The 17,337-nt window shown below is 48.0% G+C and overlaps 1 protein-coding gene across 2 annotated transcripts; it reads left to right on the forward strand.

Moving 5' to 3' along the window:
* The first annotated feature begins 699 nt into the window (after positions 1-699).
* Positions 700-16,751, forward strand: POU6F1 (POU class 6 homeobox 1). 2 transcript variants are annotated; one of them, XM_006870037.1, is made up of 11 exons: positions 700-747; positions 2,149-2,344; positions 6,798-6,910; position 7,358; positions 8,030-8,158; positions 8,620-8,855; positions 9,526-9,654; positions 10,464-10,670; positions 14,861-15,002; positions 15,550-15,718; positions 16,376-16,751. In XM_006870037.1, exons 1-11 carry the CDS (start codon positions 700-702, stop codon positions 16,719-16,721), a joined length of 1,716 nt encoding a protein of 571 aa, XP_006870099.1. In that variant the 3' UTR covers positions 16,722-16,751. The 2 variants fall into 2 exon arrangements, with proteins under 2 accessions (XP_006870099.1, XP_006870100.1); XM_006870038.1 differs by lacking the exon at position 7,358 and having other exon boundaries at positions 6,803-6,910.
* The last annotated feature ends 586 nt before the right edge of the window (positions 16,752-17,337 follow it).

The raw sequence follows: 17,337 nt of genomic DNA on the forward strand, positions 1-17,337 counted from the left end.
GGCCGCTGCCACAGAATCACCTGAGAACTGATTCTGCTAAAGCAGAATTTATGGTAGATGGGGATGGTGAGAATCTGGAGAGCTGCATCTTTAGTAAGTGTTCCTCCAGGTGATACGTATGCACTTCAAGTTTGAGACCACTGTTTTAATTCATTCCCATCTTCTAGAATGTGTGCTCAGACCCTGACTGCCCCTTAGCTGTGTCTGAGGTTCTGAGTGGCTGGGGTCACATTCATCTTGATTTCTGCTGAGTGTGCTCTCACCCATTGGATTGGGGAGCCCTCGGGGACAGGTGCCAGGTCTTCTCTGTCTTCTCATCACTCTAAGTACATATATTCCTGACTCCCCCCCCCCCCTTTGTGTACTCGCCTGTGATGCTATAGAGAGGGAGATATAGTCTCCTTTTTTTCTACAGATACTTTTGGGAGAACCTAACTTTTCCCACTGTCTACAACTCCTGGTGTGGTGCTGTAGGATCAGCACTGGACTGTGAACCACAAAGTTGATAGTTCAAACTTACAAAGTCAGAATTGACTCAATGGCACTTAACAACAACAACCATTCCAATACTTCTGACTTTTATAGATGGTCTAGAAATTGTATTACTTTGTCACATCAGCCTATGCTTCTCCCATCCCATCCCATTCCACAGGATGTGCTAGGTGTGGGCTTGTCCCCACTCTACCCTGACCAGTGACCATGGACCCTGGAACCGGGCCAGATGCATCTCTGACTGTTAATGAGCAGGTATCTTCTAGGGCTGTGGGAGGTAGGGATGGGGGATGAGGAAGATGTCACCTCCTTGGTGGGCCAAGATGTGTAGGGAAGGGAGGATGACTCCATAGTGCCCCTATTGTCTGTTCCTTACCAAGACTCATGTTAACTTCACCTACCCTTCAGTTGTGGCTGCCAGCAGATTTCTAAGGGTCTGGGTTTAGGAATTTAAGGTGGGGCTTTAAAAAATGAAATGCATTCATTTCAATATGAACTTAATATGCATGAATATGTATAAATTTACATAGGGCAAGGTGTGAACAGGTAATTTTCTCTTTTACTTTTTTCTTTCTATAGATATTTTCTTTTTCTACAATGACCATGTATACTTAAAAATTTTATAAAGGAGATAAAAGGTGACATTTTCTTAAAACGTAACTGGGATTAAGTCTCCTAACTGCTTTTAGGGGGTTATTTTGTTATGGTCACATTGCCAGTTTTTCCAGCAGAGTCTGGCTGGATCCAATTTGCAGGCTGAAGTAGTGTGGCGGGGAGTGGCTTCAGGCCTGGGCCAAGTGCAGGGGAAGCCGAACACAAAACTTTTTAATGTACAGAGTGTGTCTGTGATCCTTGAATTGCCCATTTGGAAGCATTTCAGTGCTGATGGTATGAACCGAGTGCTAGATTTTTGAGCAGGGAAAGAAGACCAAGCATTTTCAGGAGGCTCCCCCCAGGACTGGCTGCCTCATTAACACATAAAGTAGCCTTTTGAGGTCTGCGCAGGCCCAGGGCAGTGCACACAAAGTTTAGGAGCTGCTAGGTGGGAGAGCGAGAGGCTCAGTCATCCTTCAGGAAATGGACTTGCTGGGAAATCCGGGCCCTTTGCCCCAGACAGAATTTTGAAAATAAAGGAACATAAGAGCTTTAAAAAGTTAATCAGCATTGTGGAAAGTGCATTTTCCACTCTTTTGATCTTTGGGAACTTCCAGATGGTTTCAAGGGAAGTAGAGAAGGATTTGCTTATGAACCCCACTTAAGCTGCAGCCACTGTGTCAGAGCCCCCGTGGCCATCCTCCAGGGTCCTAGCAGCCTAGAGGACACCTTTGCTAGAGTGTGGAGTAGGTCATTTACCACTCCCTGAACTGAGCCCAGGAAAGGAAGTAAACAGAAATATCCCCAAGCAGTTTGACTCTGTGGCACTTTTTCCAGTTTGTGTTGGGCCCTTCTCCCTGTCACCAGGACCAGCTTTTTCCTAGCAGCAACTTCCCTGGAATCAGGGAGCGTCAGACTATCCCAGGCTCTGGACTTCTCATAGAGCACACAGTCCCCTAGACATGAGGTCTGCATCTCCCTAGGATCCCCCTCCTCTCTACTCAACCACACCCAGAGTTCTGATGCCTCTCTCCAGCAGTGTCTCCTGTCCTTTGCTTGCAGGTTATCGTGATGTCAGGCCATGAGACCATCCGAGTGCTAGAAGTTGGAGTGGACAACCAGCTACCTGCTGAGGAGGAGGGCAAAGGCCTGGAGAGTGTAGCTGCTGAGGGCTCCCAGAGCGGAGGCCCTGCCAAAGCCAGCAAGCCGACTGGTAAAGCGGGGCCAGACAACACAGACCCCTCTGCAGAGGCAACTGGTACGAAGCCATTGCTCCACCTGAGTCACCTTCCTGTGGTTGCCCTGGGGAGACAGCATGAACTTTAGGTTCTTGTTGTCCTCTTGTCCAGTAGACAGCCTTTGGCCACAGACTGTACTTCTGGTCAGCTGCCAGAGCTATTCTGCACCACTTGTCCCTGGAAATTAAATTTTAGCTACCTCTACACTTCAACTAGAGTCCTGGTGTGCCACTGTGGGTTAATGCGCCAGACTGCAGAGCCATTTAAACTACAAGTTTGGTGGTTCAAGCTCACCAGTCGATCCTTGGAAACCCTATACAGGGTCGTTATGGATTGGAACTGACTTGATGGCACTTAACAACAACACTTCAACTAAGGAGCTCTGGTAGCATAGTGGTTACGAATCAGGCTGCGAACAGCAAGGTCAGCAATTCAAAACTACCAGCTGTTCCGCGGGAGAAAGATGAGGCTTTCTGCTCCCGTAAAAACTTACAGCCTTGGAAACCCTGTACAGGGTCGCTATGAGTCGGAACTGACTCCACGCACGGCACATAACCACCACCACCACCACCACCACACTTCAACTGGGGTGGGTCAGAGTGAGGAGGGAGGAGCACAGTAGGGGTAAGCTTAGAGGATGTAATCCATCCTAGAGAGCTTCTAGGTGTAAACCAGGTCCTCAGGCCCAATCCAGATAGGACCTAAATCTTTCAGAATTCTACCTGCCCTTCCAACTCAAGCTTTTTTGTAGCATAGCTTGGAGGTCCCAGGACCTGGAGATGGAAGAACCTACCTTAGATTAAGGGATGGAGGTTAGGTATGAATTTACAGAATCCCAGCTCCCTACTACCAGCTGGGTAGGCATGCATCATTGTTGTTGTTAAGTGCCGTTGAGTTGGTTCCAACCCATAGCTGTATAGGGTTTCTGAGGAGCAACTGATGAGCTTGAATTGCAGACCTTGTGGTTCCAACTGACTTTTCAGTCCAGTGCATTAACCCTTCAGTGCCACACCAGAACTCCATGAACCACTGGGGACTTATAATGTGCTGTCCTCCCCTGAAGATGACCTTAGGGTGTGAGTTTGATTCTCCTGTACCATATTTTCTCTCCTGTTTACTGTGATAACCCTGGAGGCTGGGCTGTGAAACCAAGCATTGCTCTCAGGCCAGGAGACATCTTCCCATTGCCTTTCCTTGGGCCTCCCTGGTCAGAGTCCTCAGAACCTGCCATGATTCATCTCCCCTTCTTTCTACCATAGTTCATTTTTTCACTGGGCTGGCGGGGGTGGGGGGTGGGGGTGGCAGAAGAGAGCAAATGAAAACAGACAAGCTTCACAAAACAGCAACTCCTTAACAAGAAAACAGCAAGACATCCCATTACTTGCTCTATCTCCAAATCAGTTTACAGATTCATTTGGGGTGCTTAGTAACCTGGGTTTTCTCCCATTTCAATAAAGGAATGACAAGAGATATGACCATTTTCCCCTAGACTGGAAATCTGCTTCCATGTTGAAGTCAAGATGGGTTGTCACCTGCTCCCTAGGGGCAGTGTCCTGGGCAGCAGACAGGGAAAATAAGGATTCTACACTTCTGACATTTTTTCCATTCAGCTTTGCCCTTTTCAGGAAAAATTGGGATGTTTCCAGTTTATCTACAATGCCCTGCTTTCCTTGCCACATTTTTATCCATCTGGTTTCCAGTGTCCTTTTATTCTTAATTCTGCTCTAATAAATGGGTCCTAAATCAGTTATTATTTACACTACAACATGAGTGTTTATGATCATATGCAACTTCTTTTAGAGGTTTATCTGCTTAAGCCTTCCATGAAAGACTTCTTTTTTGTAAGGAGTTTTAGTCATTGTCAAGGAGGTAAGAGGAGTCCTTTGATGCCAGTCATGCCCTGATGGAACCTTTTTAGGTATTCAATATTAAGGAGAGTTGCCCCTTATTAGAGTAAAACAAAACTAAACAATAGGAAATATTTTCCTGGTGAATAAAGAGTGTAGTGATATTGTTGTTAAGTGCCTTGGAGTTGGTTTCAACTCATAGCCACCCTATGATATGTCACTAAATTACCATCCAGTCCTCGTCACACTTCTGATTTTTATCATTGTAATCACTGAAGGTACACTGTTAAGTAATGACACCGTTATAATATTTTATATACTCAATTTAATTAACATAGATTCATAAATATGAATCTGTTGTTTCTCAGTTATTCATTGTCATAAACAATTCCAATTTGAATGTCTTTGTACTGATTCTTTAATTTTTTTTTTTCCCCTCTTTGAGGTGTGTTGTTCTTAGATGCCATTAAGACAGCCCCCAACTCATGCTGACCCCATGCATAACAGGATTGGATGCTTGTGATTCATAGGGGGAGTATACTCAAATTCCTTTTGAAAAGAAATTGTTTACATAAGAGGATAGTATCACATGAAAAAAAATACAAAATCTTGCTACCAAGGAGAGAACCTTTAACTGACTTTAATATGCCACATGCCTGGTAAACCAGAAAAATAAACTTAAAATGACAAAGCCTAAATGAGGTGGTCTTGTGGAGAAACAGGAACATTGTTGCTGGTTCTATGGAAGGTCCAGCCTTTCTGAAAAGCAATTCTGGAGTGTACCACAAGAGCCATAAACAGATGCATACCCACGGATCCTGTGGTCCTACTGTGGATATATACCCCAATAAAATAAGTATTTTATTTCTTTAGATGGTAAACTTTCATCATTTTATATTTGTCATAGTCCCATGTTCTTATTTTCTATGTTTCTGTACATTTTATCAAGCAGAATGTTTTTTAAATGTGTTCAGATTATCCTCTGGTACTATTCTGGGGTGTTTTCAGTGCCTAGATGAGTTATCTCCTCTTCACAGAGATCAATTGCCATTTCATGTTCTCCTAGTATGTGTTTTTGCTGTTCCTTGTTTGTCTCTTTAATTCCTTAAATGATACAGATTTTATAATAAGGTAGTGTGATGTTGTAGGATAAAGCACTGGACCACAAGGTCTGTTTGAACTGCAAGGTTGACAGGTCAAACTCACCAGTGGCTCTTTGGAAATCCTACACAGGGTCACATGACATGACAGCACTTAACAACAACAATCAGAGCTGACGTGACAGCACTTAACAACAACAACCTTGCAGTTAACAGCCTAACCCACAGCTCTTTAAACCTAGATTGTTGTTGGTAAATGCCGTCAAGTCAAGTTCCAACTCACAGCAACCCTTTATAAGGTTTCTGAGAAGCAGCCAATGATTGTGAACTGCTGGCCTTGTGGTTCAAATCGACTTTGCCGTCTAGTGCTTATCCTGTAACACCACACCAGGACTCCTAGGCCTAAATTACTTTAAAACAAAACAAAATCCACTGCCATGGAGTAGGTTCTGACTCAAAGTGACCTTATATAATGGTTCTGAGACAGCAAATCTTTACTACGGGAGTGGACAGCCTCATTTTCTCCCCCAGAGTGGCTGGTGGGTTTGAACCACCAACACCTAGCCCACAGCTAGGCCTAGTATTGTTGTTAACTGTCGTTGAGCCGGTTCCAAGGAGCAGCTGGTAAACCGCTGACCTTGCAGTTCAAACTGAGTTTGCGGTCTAGTGCTTATCCTACAGCGTCACACCAGAACTCCACATGCCTAGACTCCTTTTAATGTCTCACCACATATTAGATAATAAGGCTTCTTCTCATTGTTGTGTGACAATGAAGAGGTTTCCTGGTGGGCACACCTCATTATCTGAACAGACCAAGGGAGCAAGAGGAGGTTATAACTTGGAGAGAAACTCAAATTCATTGAAGTTCTTTTAGAAGCTCATAGAAACTGCTCATCTTGGTTGGATCTCAAGAATGGCAGAGAAAAGCCTGCTGGCCTGGAGGGCCCCTGTGATCCTACAGTGTGGCAAAGACATGTCCAATTCACCAAGAATTTGCCCTGCAGGAATCCTTGTCCTTCCCCAAGCTAGAAGCTACCTACCTTTAAAAAGTCCCCTGAAGGGGTAGTGGTTAAGATGTCTAAAGGTGCATAATGATGACTCAGTTGCTGCATGAGCCAAGGGAATCTGTTCTTGAGGATTCCAGTTCCTTCCCTCCCTGGCACACCTTCGCTTCAGGCCCCTCAACTTGATTATGTGATAGATCATAGTGCCCTACAGACTCAGTGCCAGGAAATGAGGGACTGATAGCCAACTGTGCAGAGGCCTGCATTTTCTTCATGTGGCTGTGGGCAGAGGGTGACTTGTCTTCCAGATCTGACACAGGGTTCTCTGGCCACCTCTCACTACCAGTAGCATTTGGGAGGCTGCCTCATGGGTCAGCGAAGGCCAGCAAGTACGGTAGATAGGGGATATGCAGAAATATAACAAGAGGCAGAGTTACCACTTGAAGCTGCAGGCAAGATGTTTGCTCCATTCACATCAGGCTTACTCCATGCTTTCCTTCTTTCTCTCAATATCATGTGAAGTGAAGTCACTCCCGGGGATCCCTCCAAGCCCTGCCCCCACCGTTGCCACCTTCAGCCAAGCCCCAAGCCAGCCTCAGGCATCGCAGACCCTGGCTGTACAAGCTGTCCCCCAGGTAAGGGCCACCCTGTGAGTCCGGCAGAGGGCAGTGGGCAGGAGTGAGGCATGGGACTGTCAATATGGGGCAGCCAAGAGAGCTTGGTGGTATCATGTGTCCATACAGGGCAGGGGCTCTGGCTCAAGGGAGGGAACTCTTCTATTAGGCACCCCTGGCCTCTCCCCTGCCCCAGATCAGGCCTGTTTGGAAAAGTGGGTCTGCATTTGTTAGGTAATCTACTTGGGTCCTGCAGTGATTTTAGAAATTCCATTAACTCTTTCACGACATTGGAGTTTTTGTTTTTTCAATGACTAAAGGAGTGAATAAGGAGCTCTGGTAGTGTAGTGGTTACGAATTGGGCTTTGAACCGCAAGGTCAGCAATTCGAAACTACCAGCTGTTCCACGGGAGAAAGATGAGGCTTTCTGCTCCCGTAAAGATTTACAGCCTTTGAAACCCTGTACAGGGTCGCTATGAGTCGGAACCGACTCCACAGCATATTACCACCAAAGGAGTGAATACCCTTATCAGCCCCTCTAATGGATGCCTGAAAGAATTAATGGATTGTTCACAACATAGTCCTCATTTTGAGCCAGGGAGCAGCCCCAGCACAGTGAGAAGCAGCCTCCTAGAGCCTTCAGGCCTTCTGAGTTCCTTGGGACCTTTGTCTACATGCCAACCTCCAAGGCATCTGCTCACAAGTGTTCTCCTAGAGAGCTTCTCAGAGGCCACTTGGATGTACCTACCCCCTGCTCCCTGACCACAAAGCATTAGTGCTGTGGACAAGGACTGACTGGGGAAGGCTTGGAAGGCAACACGACTAATGGAAGAGGCCTGTGCAGCCCTTCCTGTTGAATGAACAGGGCTGGGCCCTGCAGGCAGGATAGGCCAGTTCATGCCTCCCTCAGGCTGCCTTTTTCCCACTGCCCTCAGAATGTTTTGTTTGTGCTCAGCTGGGTCTGAGAGACCCAGTTTTTGCGCTGTCGATGTTGATTTTTTTTTATTTTTCTTTTCTTTTTGAAATCTTGTTTGCTTTTGCAGGTCTTGACTCAGGAAAACTTAGCCACAGTTCTGACAGGAGTTATGGTTCCAGCAGGGGCAGTTACTCAACCTCTTCTTATCCCCATCAGTATTGCAGGTCAAGTGGCTGGTCAGCAGGGGCTGGCCGTGTGGACAATTCCTACAGCAACCGTGGCTACCCTCCCAGGACTGACCGCTGCTTCTCCTACGGGGGGAATTTTCAAGCCACCTTTAGCCGGTCTCCAAGGTAACAGCAACTCTCCCCAGGACTGCACCAGGCCCCCAGCACCCCACACTACCATCCCTGCACGTGTGCTTGCCGTGTTGGACTCAGAACCTGTGGCCTCCCTGGGCAACAGCCACAGAGCCTCAGCGTCACCTCGGGACTCTAAGCCAGAACGCCATGTTGGCCTCTCTTCCTTCAGTCAACTGAGACTGCCCCTCTCCCTCACCACCAGCCTCCTGAGAAGAGCTGCAAGAAGAAGCAATATCTGGTTCTTGAACCTACACATCTCCAGGCCCAAGGGAGGGGGGATGCAAGATGTTGGCATGGGCCACCCCTTCAAGGATCAAGGGAGTTGCTGCTGCCTGCCCCCACCCCCCATTGCTCCCCACCCCCTCAATTCTTGTGCCAGATCCCCTGGGATTGGAGCCGCTCTGGACTGCGGCTAGGTGTTTGAGCACCTCTATCTCTGCCTTGCTCCATAGCAGCTGCCGTGCTGAATACCACGCTCCCGGCACCGGTACAAGCTGCCCCGCCAGTACAGGCCTCCACACCGGCCCAGCCCCGGCCACCAGCCCAGCCCCAGCCGCTGCTGCAGACCACGCCTGCCATTCTACCGCAGCCCACTGCTGCCACCGCTGCCGCCCCCACTCCCAAACTGGTGGACACCCCTCCACAGATCACAGTCCAGCCTGCAGGCTTCGCATTTAGCCCAGGAATTGTAAGCTGCTGCCCTCACCTAGGGCTGACCAGGGATGGACTGAATCTTGGCCCAAGGGTGGAATTGACCCTTCCCAAAGTGGGAGGAAGGAGGCTTGAAGACCAGCCCTGTGACCGCAGCCTTTTAACAACCCTTCAGCAGAGATGGGATGCCTCTGAGGCCGTCTTCTTGTGGCTGCTAGCCCATCCCAGACAAAGGCAGAAAAGCTCTGCCAACAGCAAATCTTCCAGAACGGAACCACAGGACCAACTTTAGAGGGTGGGATGAGGCCTGGGGGTTGCTGACTTGTGAGCTGTCACTAAAGTGCAGCTAGAGACTCACAGCCCTTTGGTCTGAATGTCCAGTATGGTTCCTGACTCACAAGTGGGAGCTATTAGATGTGACAAGCCTCACCTCAGCCTTTCTAGGCTGGCCCTTCCATCCTCAAAGGCCTGGCCTGAAAGATTAGCCAGAGTTGCTCTTCCCCTGACTACAGTCCCATTTGTCCCTGCTGACCCCCAGCAACTCTGAGCTCTGTGTACTGTTCAGCTGGCACACAGGAGCCTGCAGCTCACATTCACATCTTCCCAGCATGCCTAGCACCCACCCTAGTGTCCTCAGTCCTCTGCCCTTTGCCTTGAGTTCTTTCTTGCAGCTTGGCCTCTAAGCATGGCTCTTCCTCTACCCACAGATCAGCGCTGCCTCCCTTGGGGGACAGACCCAGATCCTGGGCTCACTCACTACCACTCCCGTCATTGCCAACGCCATTCCCAGCATGCCGGGGATCAGCAGCCAGATCCTCACCAATGCTCAGGGACAGGCAAGTGACAGGGCTGAGGGATGGGGACTGTGGAGAAGCTGGCCAAGAGAGGACTTTGGCTGAGCATCAGAAAAACTGCAGTCAAGATGCTGTTCACATCTCCTGTGTGACTGAGGCCAGTCAGGGACATGGGGACACAGCCACCACTCTGTCCTCCAGGTGGTGGTCAAAGTCAACAGCCTGGATCAGTTCTAGGTGAACAAACTGAGGAGGCTTATTCAGGGAACACCCACTTTGCAGCCAGACTCTGTATGAGGTGCTTTCTCATACATTGTCTCATTTTGTTTTATAACTTACAAATTTTTTTTAGTGTGTTTTTGGTCAAAATTTACACAGCAAATTGTTTTCCATTTGACAGTTTCTAGGAGAGCTGTCTAGTGGCTTGAGTCATGTTTCTCACAACAAGTCAGCTTTCTCATCGATTGTGTTTCTGGTTGTCCCATGTCTCACTTCGTTTTGACTGTACAGATCTTTTAGATGGAGATGGTTATTCCCATTTTACAGAGAAGGCTGAGCTTCAGCAAAATTAAAGCTACACAGCTAAAAGGTAGCAGAGCAAGAATTTGTCCCCAGGTCTGTGTGACTCCACATCCAGACCTATTTCTGCTCCGCTGTAGCTCTGGAGATAGACTAAAGGAAGAAGCCCCCAGAGTATAAATCCTTCACTTTATTAATGTGGAAAGTCAGGCTCCAAAGACTTAAGTGATCTGTCCAAGCTGGTCTCTCCCAGTGCCAGTGTGGGGATCTGGGGTGAGGGTGGAGCGGAACTCTGCCTGCACTCCTGAGCTCCCGATCTTATTTTCTCCCAGGTGATTGGAACACTTCCATGGGTAGTGAACTCGGCTAGTGTGGCAGCCCCAACACCAGCCCAAAGCCCACAGGTCCAGGCCGTGACCCCCCAGCTGCTGTTGAACGCCCAGGGCCAGGTGATTGCAACCCTGGCCAGCAGCTCCCTGCCTCCACCTCCTGCAACTGTCCGGAAGCCAAGCACACCTGAGTCCCCTGCTAAGAGTGAGGTACAAGGGCTGGGATGGGAGAGAGCAGTGCTGTCTGGCATGAGCAGCTTCCCTCCAGACTGCCTGGAAGGAGGACATTTCTGAGGTCTCTGGGAGAGCAGGGCACTTCCCAACAGTGAGGGGAGATCCCAGGGAAATAGTATCCCGCCCCCAACAAAATACGACAAAAACATGTATAGGCACCCTCAGAGATAAGTGCCATTCTGAGGAGGCCAGGGTGGTACTCGTCAAAAGTTGACAGCCTGGGTTAGCTCTAGGTGAACAAACTGAAGGAAGAGAGACTTGAAGTTCATTCTGCACCCTCCCTCTTTACTCATCATCATGCACTATGGCTTTGCTTATTCATGTATTTGTTCATTCTAGGAGCATTTTTTGGTGTGCCTATATATTTCTGGACTCCTGGTGTGGCACTGCAGGATAAGCATTGGACTTCGAACTATAACGTTGGCAGTTCAAATCCACCAGTTGTTTCTCGGAAACCCTATACAGGCTCACTATGAGTCATAATTGACTCGATGGCACTAAGCAACACCAACAATATATTCCTGATGTGGCACTGTAGGATAAGCACTAGACTGCTAACTGCAAGGTTGGCAGTTCAAACTCACCAATGACTCCTCAGAAACCCTGTATAGAGTTGCTATGATTGGAACTGACTCCTCAACAGCACTTAACAGCAACAATAGCAACTATATTCAAGCTGGAAAAGGCACTCTTCCTAGCCTTAGGAAGCCCAGTGTTGGAGACAATAGCTAGTCATTGTGAAAAAGACTGTGATTCAGGTTGCAGTCTGTTGTTGTTAAGTGCCGTCGAGTCGGTTCCAACCCATAGCGACCCTGTACAGGGTTTCCGAGGGTGTAAATCTTTACGGGAGTAGAAAGCCTCATCTTTCTCCCGTGGAGCGGCTGGTAGTTTCGAACCGCTGACCTTAAGGTTCGCAGCCCGATTCGTAACCACTACGCTACCAGAGCTCCTAGTCCACTCCAACTCATGGTAACCTATGTGTGTCAGAGTAAAACTGTGCTCCATGACGAGTTATTTTATGGAAGTAGATCACCAGAATTTTTTTCTGAGGCATCTCTGGATAAAGTTGAACCTTCAACCTTTCATTTAGCAACTGAGCATATTAACTGTTTGCTCTGTCCAAGGACTACAAAGACTATGCTAGGGGCATGAATAAGTTGCTTTGGGAAGAAGGATCTTGATTTTCAAAAGTAGATCAGCAGGCCATTCATTCTACCTAGTCTGTCTTAGTTTGAGAGCATCACCGAAACCTTTTCAGCATCATGTTGTTGTTGTTGTTATGTGCCGTGGAGTCGGTTCCAACTCATAGTGACCCTACACAGGGTTTCCGAGGCTGTAAATCTTTACAGGAGCAGACTGCCTTATCTTTCTCCCGCGGAGCAGCTCGTAGTTTCAAACTGCTGACCTTGCGGCTCACAGCCTGATTCCTAACCTCTACGCTACCAGAGGCATAGCAACACACAAACCACCACTAATAGAGGGAAGCTATGCATGAGGTACATTGGCCGGGAGTCAAACCTGGGTTTCCCACATGGAAGGCAAGAGTTCTACCATTGAATCACTAATGTTCTCACCATCATTGGTTATTGTTGGTAAGTGCTTTTGAGTCAGTTCCGACTCATAGTGACCCTGTATAGAGTTTCCAAGACTTTGAATCTTCACGGGAACAGAAAACCTCATCTTTCTCTGGTTAGGCAATTTTAACAGCTTGCCACAAGAGACAAGGAGCTCTGAATAAGGCAAAGAGGAGGGGGACTTGAGAGCTACCAGGAGGTAGAATCCGCAGACTAGAACCCATTCTGGAGAAACATGCACTTCCTAAGAAACTTTAAAAGCACACACACAAAAAATACTAAGTGGTATCTCTGCTTTTCAAATGTTCACCTTACATTACTTCACTCTTACAAATGATCCATATTAGTACCTGTTTTCACTAACAGAAAGAAATACAAAGAGGATTTTGCTGTTACAAAAAAAAGCAAAAAGCAAAATTGGTGTTGAGCGTTTGTTTGTTTTGCCACGAGCCATTAAAAGAGGCAGCATGCATGTACCCTGAACAGCCAGGGTGGCCCTTTCCTCGGGGAGGTACACTCAGCGCCTCAGCATCAATTGGCCGTAGCTTTGAACTGTTGTCTGTGAACACCAGATGTTTAGTGTTATTTTAAATTTCATGCACTATTTAGTAGGAAGGAGCTCTGGTAGCGTAGTGGTTACAAATCGGGCTGCGAACCTCAAGGTCAGCGGTTCGAAACTACCAGCCACACCGCGGGAGAAAGATGAGGCTTTCTACTCCCGTAAAGATTTATACCCTCGGAAACCCTGTACAGGGTCGCTATGGGTCGGAACCGACTCAACGGCACTTAACAACAACAACAACATTTAGTATAATTTGGTAGGTTATTTTCTGCGTCTTAGAATGTTGACAAAAATTTCCCATGTAAATGAAGGGTAAGGAGCGTTGGTGGCGCAGTGAGGTAAGCATTGTGCTGATTCACAGGAGGAAGATAAGGCTGTCTGCACCCATAAAGACTGACAGTTCTCATCTGTCCTATATAAGGTCACTAGGCGTCGGAATTGTCTCAACAGTAGTGGGTTTTGTTTTTGGTAATTGCTTCTTTGCTTTATGCCTTTTTTTTTTTTTTATAATATTTTATAGTGAATTATGTGATAGTTTACATGGGAGAACATTAGCTTTAGATTCATCCTGTCCTACATTGTTTTATTGCCATGGTTACAGTCCCCTCCATGCATCATCAGCCAACCAAAGGGTATATCCTGCAAGCCTGCCCCTCAGTCATCAGCACACAGCCCCTCTCCCTCTCTGTGTCTAAAGTCCCCAGCTGCTCCATCTCTCCATGTCATCATCTCTGCCTCCATCTCTGGCATCACTGCTTCTCTGAGTAGGGTCCCGCACTCCGTTCTTCTCCCTTGATGGACCTAGGGACCTCCGTTCCTGGACTACAAAGTCAATCACTCCACTCCTTTTGTTATAAAACATCTACCTTTACATTTCCAACCCCCATAGTCAGTCCTGATAGTAATTATTCACTATTGTACCACATGAGTGCTATCCCCATCTCCTTTCATCAGCCCTGCCCAGACAGATTGGATACTGCTCTGTGGAGATTCTCTCCTCCTCCGTGCTCTCTGGATCTAGACTCCCTCTTGAAAGCTTGTAAGCCAGTCACTTCTTGCCTTTGTAGCCCTCCCATTTTGGGTAGCCAATGTCCACATGACATTTTAACTTATGAAAAGGTTTCATTAGGAACGCATTACTTTCGGATCTTGTTTTAAGTGTTGTTGACTCAGTCCCGACTCCTAGCAACCCTGTGTAGGGTTTCCGAGGAGCAGCTGGTGGTTTGAACTGCTGACCTTGCAGTTCAAGCCGACCTTGGCATCCTGTGCTTATCCTACAGTGCCACACCAGGACTCCCTACTTTCAGATTGGGGAGGGGAGGGCTGTATTTATACTTTCTCCTGATTACAAAAATAATATATGATTTTGTTCTTAAAATTTCAACATTGCATGTAATGTAAAAAGTAAAAAACCCCCTCTAATTCCACCTCCTGAGATTACGTCTATCAACAAAATTCTTCATTTTTTTCCTACAAATTCATACATATATTTTAAAGGATTTTTTCTGTAAAAAATATTATTAACATTCCTTTTTTTTTCTCACATAATACAGAGCTTTTCCATGCCAGTAGTTAGAAGATCTACCTTATTGTTTTGAATAGCTGCATAGTATCTCATTCTAGGAGGCCCCCAGAAGTCATTTAACCATTCCCTCATAAGGACATTTGGTGCCTGGGAAACTGTAGAATCAGGTTCTGGTTTCTTCTCTGAGGGCAGAGATTTAACAACAGTAATCACAGCTATGGACAATTGTCTGGACTTTGGTCAAGTGTGTGGAACCTTTCTGAGTCTCCCATCTGGCCACCTGCTAGGCTCAAGCTTGGTTGGGTATATTGCTGTGTTTACTCAGAAGGCCTTGATGGGTGGGTGTTGATAAGCAGTTCCTAGTCTTACTATTTGATGAACACAGGTAGAAAGAAGTATGCTGAATTGGTGAGAAGTTCATGTCCTGCCTCTTGTCCACCCAGGGAATCCAACCCCCTGAGCTGGACAGGTGGACTGCAGAGGCTTGTTGGCTCTCTTCTTATAGGTGCAGCCCATCCAGCCCACGCCAGCGGTACCCCAGCCCACTGTGGTCATTGCCAGTCCAGCCCCAGCGGCCAAGCCATCTGCCTCTGCTCCCATCCCAATAACCTGCTCAGAGACCCCTACTGTCAGTCAGCTGGTGTCCAGTAAGTGGGTCCTGGAGGAGGAATGTTGAGGAGGGGGAGGTAATTTTGGGGCACTCTGACTTCTTAGAAGTTGCTTTCCTTAAGAAACTTCTCAGAGTCCAAAGGGGAAGGGCAGAGGCCAATGCCGGGAGTTGGACTTCTCCTTTCCCATTCCTGTTGAGCTGCGTTTGGGGCAGGATGGTGATGGAGGCTTGGCTGGCTGTCAGACTGCTTCTCTAGGAAGCCATGCCGCAACTGCCTTTGCTTTGCTCTCGCCTCATGTTTGAGGAACGTAGTCAACGAGTGTGCTTAGGGCCTGGTTGGAAGAGGCTAAGCACTTAGAACTGGAAGAAGTTGCAAATAGATACTTTGCTCTTGGCAGGTTATTCTGGTGCCCTTTTCCCAGGTGCTGTTTGACCTGGGCAGGAGTGATGAGAGTGTGAAGGGTGCAGAGCTTGTTGCCAAAGCCCTCATCCCTCACTACTGCACCAGACCAAGCCTAGGGGCCAGATATGCAGTGATGATTCCCATCTTGTACACTCATCCCTGGTCCCTTCCTCTGGCCTAGAGCCACATACCCCAAGTCTGGATGAGGATGGAATCAACTTAGAAGAGATCCGGGAGTTTGCCAAGAACTTTAAGATCCGGCGGCTTTCCCTGGGCCTCACACAGACCCAGGTGGGTCAGGCTCTGACTGCAACGGAAGGCCCAGCCTACAGCCAGTCAGCCATCTGTCGGTGAGTAAGGCAGCCAAGGACCAGGCCTTGGCCTGCTCAAGCCTACTGCCACTGGGGACCCAGGCATCCAGCCCCTTTTTATAGTTTCCCTTACTCCTGCCTTCTTCTAGATAAGAAAGACGGCCCCATGGATAGACATGACTACCAGGGGTGGCCAAAGAGCAACCTAGTCTTTCTAGGAACTCACTGAAGCTAATTCTGAGCATTTCTATGTTCTTCTTTGGGGAATCCATTCAGGAATCATATTGGGAGTTGTGTAGTGTCATCTGAGACTGTCACTGCTGTGACAGTGCCCTGAAGGAAGGCAGCACTCAGGACATCCATTTACTGTCTCTGGAAGGTTTCTCAGGACAACTTCTTGATGGACTTCACTCATCTGGGTGTACAAGTTCTCAGTTTGATGGATTGTTTAAAAAGCAGGTGCTTTTTATTGTCACACTACTGATGGCCATCTCCCTGTGATGAACAGGGCAGGAGCTTAGTCTAACTGGGATGGGGGAGGGGGCTTCTCCAGGTGAAGGGGACAACAGATGAGGTCACCCTCACCAGCCATGAGAGGAGCAGCCTCTGGAAGACAGTCCTTGCAGCTAGGTAGGAGGTTTTCTGAGGGAACTGAGACACTCTTTCTGTATCTTCTTGGGCTTGGGTTGCCTACAGGTTTGAGAAGTTAGACATCACACCCAAGAGTGCTCAGAAGCTAAAGCCAGTGCTGGAGAAGTGGCTGAATGAAGCTGAACTCCGGAACCAGGAAGGCCAGCAGAACCTGATGGAGTTTGTGGGAGGCGAGCCCTCCAAGAAACGCAAACGCCGCACCTCCTTCACTCCCCAGGCCATAGAAGCTCTTAACGCCTACTTTGAGAAGAACCCACTGCCCACAGGTCAAGAGATCACCGAGATTGCTAAGGAGCTCAACTATGACCGGGAGGTCGTGCGGGTCTGGTTCTGCAATCGGCGCCAGACGCTCAAGAACACCAGCAAGCTAAATGTCTTTCAGATCCCATAGGGTTTAGCCCCTGCCCTGGGTTCCAGCACTTTGTATATTTTCTCGGCGACTCGCCGGGACAACACCTGTCATTTTGCCACATGCAGTTGTGCTTGTGCTGGGTCATGAGACTCCACTGTGTGCATGTGTGTCGGATGCCTCCTCCTCTCCCTCACATTTCCCATACCACGGGGAGGGTAGAGGACCCTCCTGAGAGGTCCAGACTCTGGACTGGTCACACCGGGAGGGGATTGATGGTGTCACTGCAGAAGCACTTTGTTGGCATGGTTTCTGAAGGGTGAATTCTGGGTGGTAACCAAAAACTCCCATCTTTGGGGCAAGGCAGTAGCAGCTCCTAAGGCCCACTGGCCACCAGCCCTTGTTTTCTATTGTGTTCTTTTTCCAACCCCTCTTTTCCTCCGCTCCGTGTCAGGTATAGGCAGTGCATTCAGTGGAACCACAGCCTCATACCCTCCCCTCCTTTGCTTGAGGGCACACTGACCCCCAACCCCCAAAGCACCCAAAAGACAAACTTCAGAAAAGTGTCATGTGCTGAAGGTCAGATTCAGGATCTGCCTTGACCTCATGTCAAGGTTTCCACAGTCCTGGAGCTGGAACATTCAGCCTCTCCCTGGCT

The sequence above is a fragment of the Chrysochloris asiatica genome, unplaced genomic scaffold (assembly GCF_000296735.1).
Source record: "Chrysochloris asiatica unplaced genomic scaffold, ChrAsi1.0 scaffold00138, whole genome shotgun sequence".
In the NCBI taxonomy this organism is placed as follows: domain Eukaryota; kingdom Metazoa; phylum Chordata; class Mammalia; order Afrosoricida; family Chrysochloridae; genus Chrysochloris; species Chrysochloris asiatica.

Coding starts and splice junctions, on each gene's coding strand:
- POU6F1 (XM_006870037.1), top strand. CDS start 700: ATGGACCCTGGAACCGGGCCAGATGCATCTCTGACTGTTAATGAGCAG. Junction 8,159..8,619: donor ACCTTTAGCCGGTCTCCAAG/GTAACAGCAACT, acceptor CTTGCTCCATAG/CAGCTGCCGTGCTGAATACC. Junction 15,003..15,549: donor TGTCAGTCAGCTGGTGTCCA/GTAAGTGGGTCC, acceptor CCTCTGGCCTAG/AGCCACATACCCCAAGTCTG.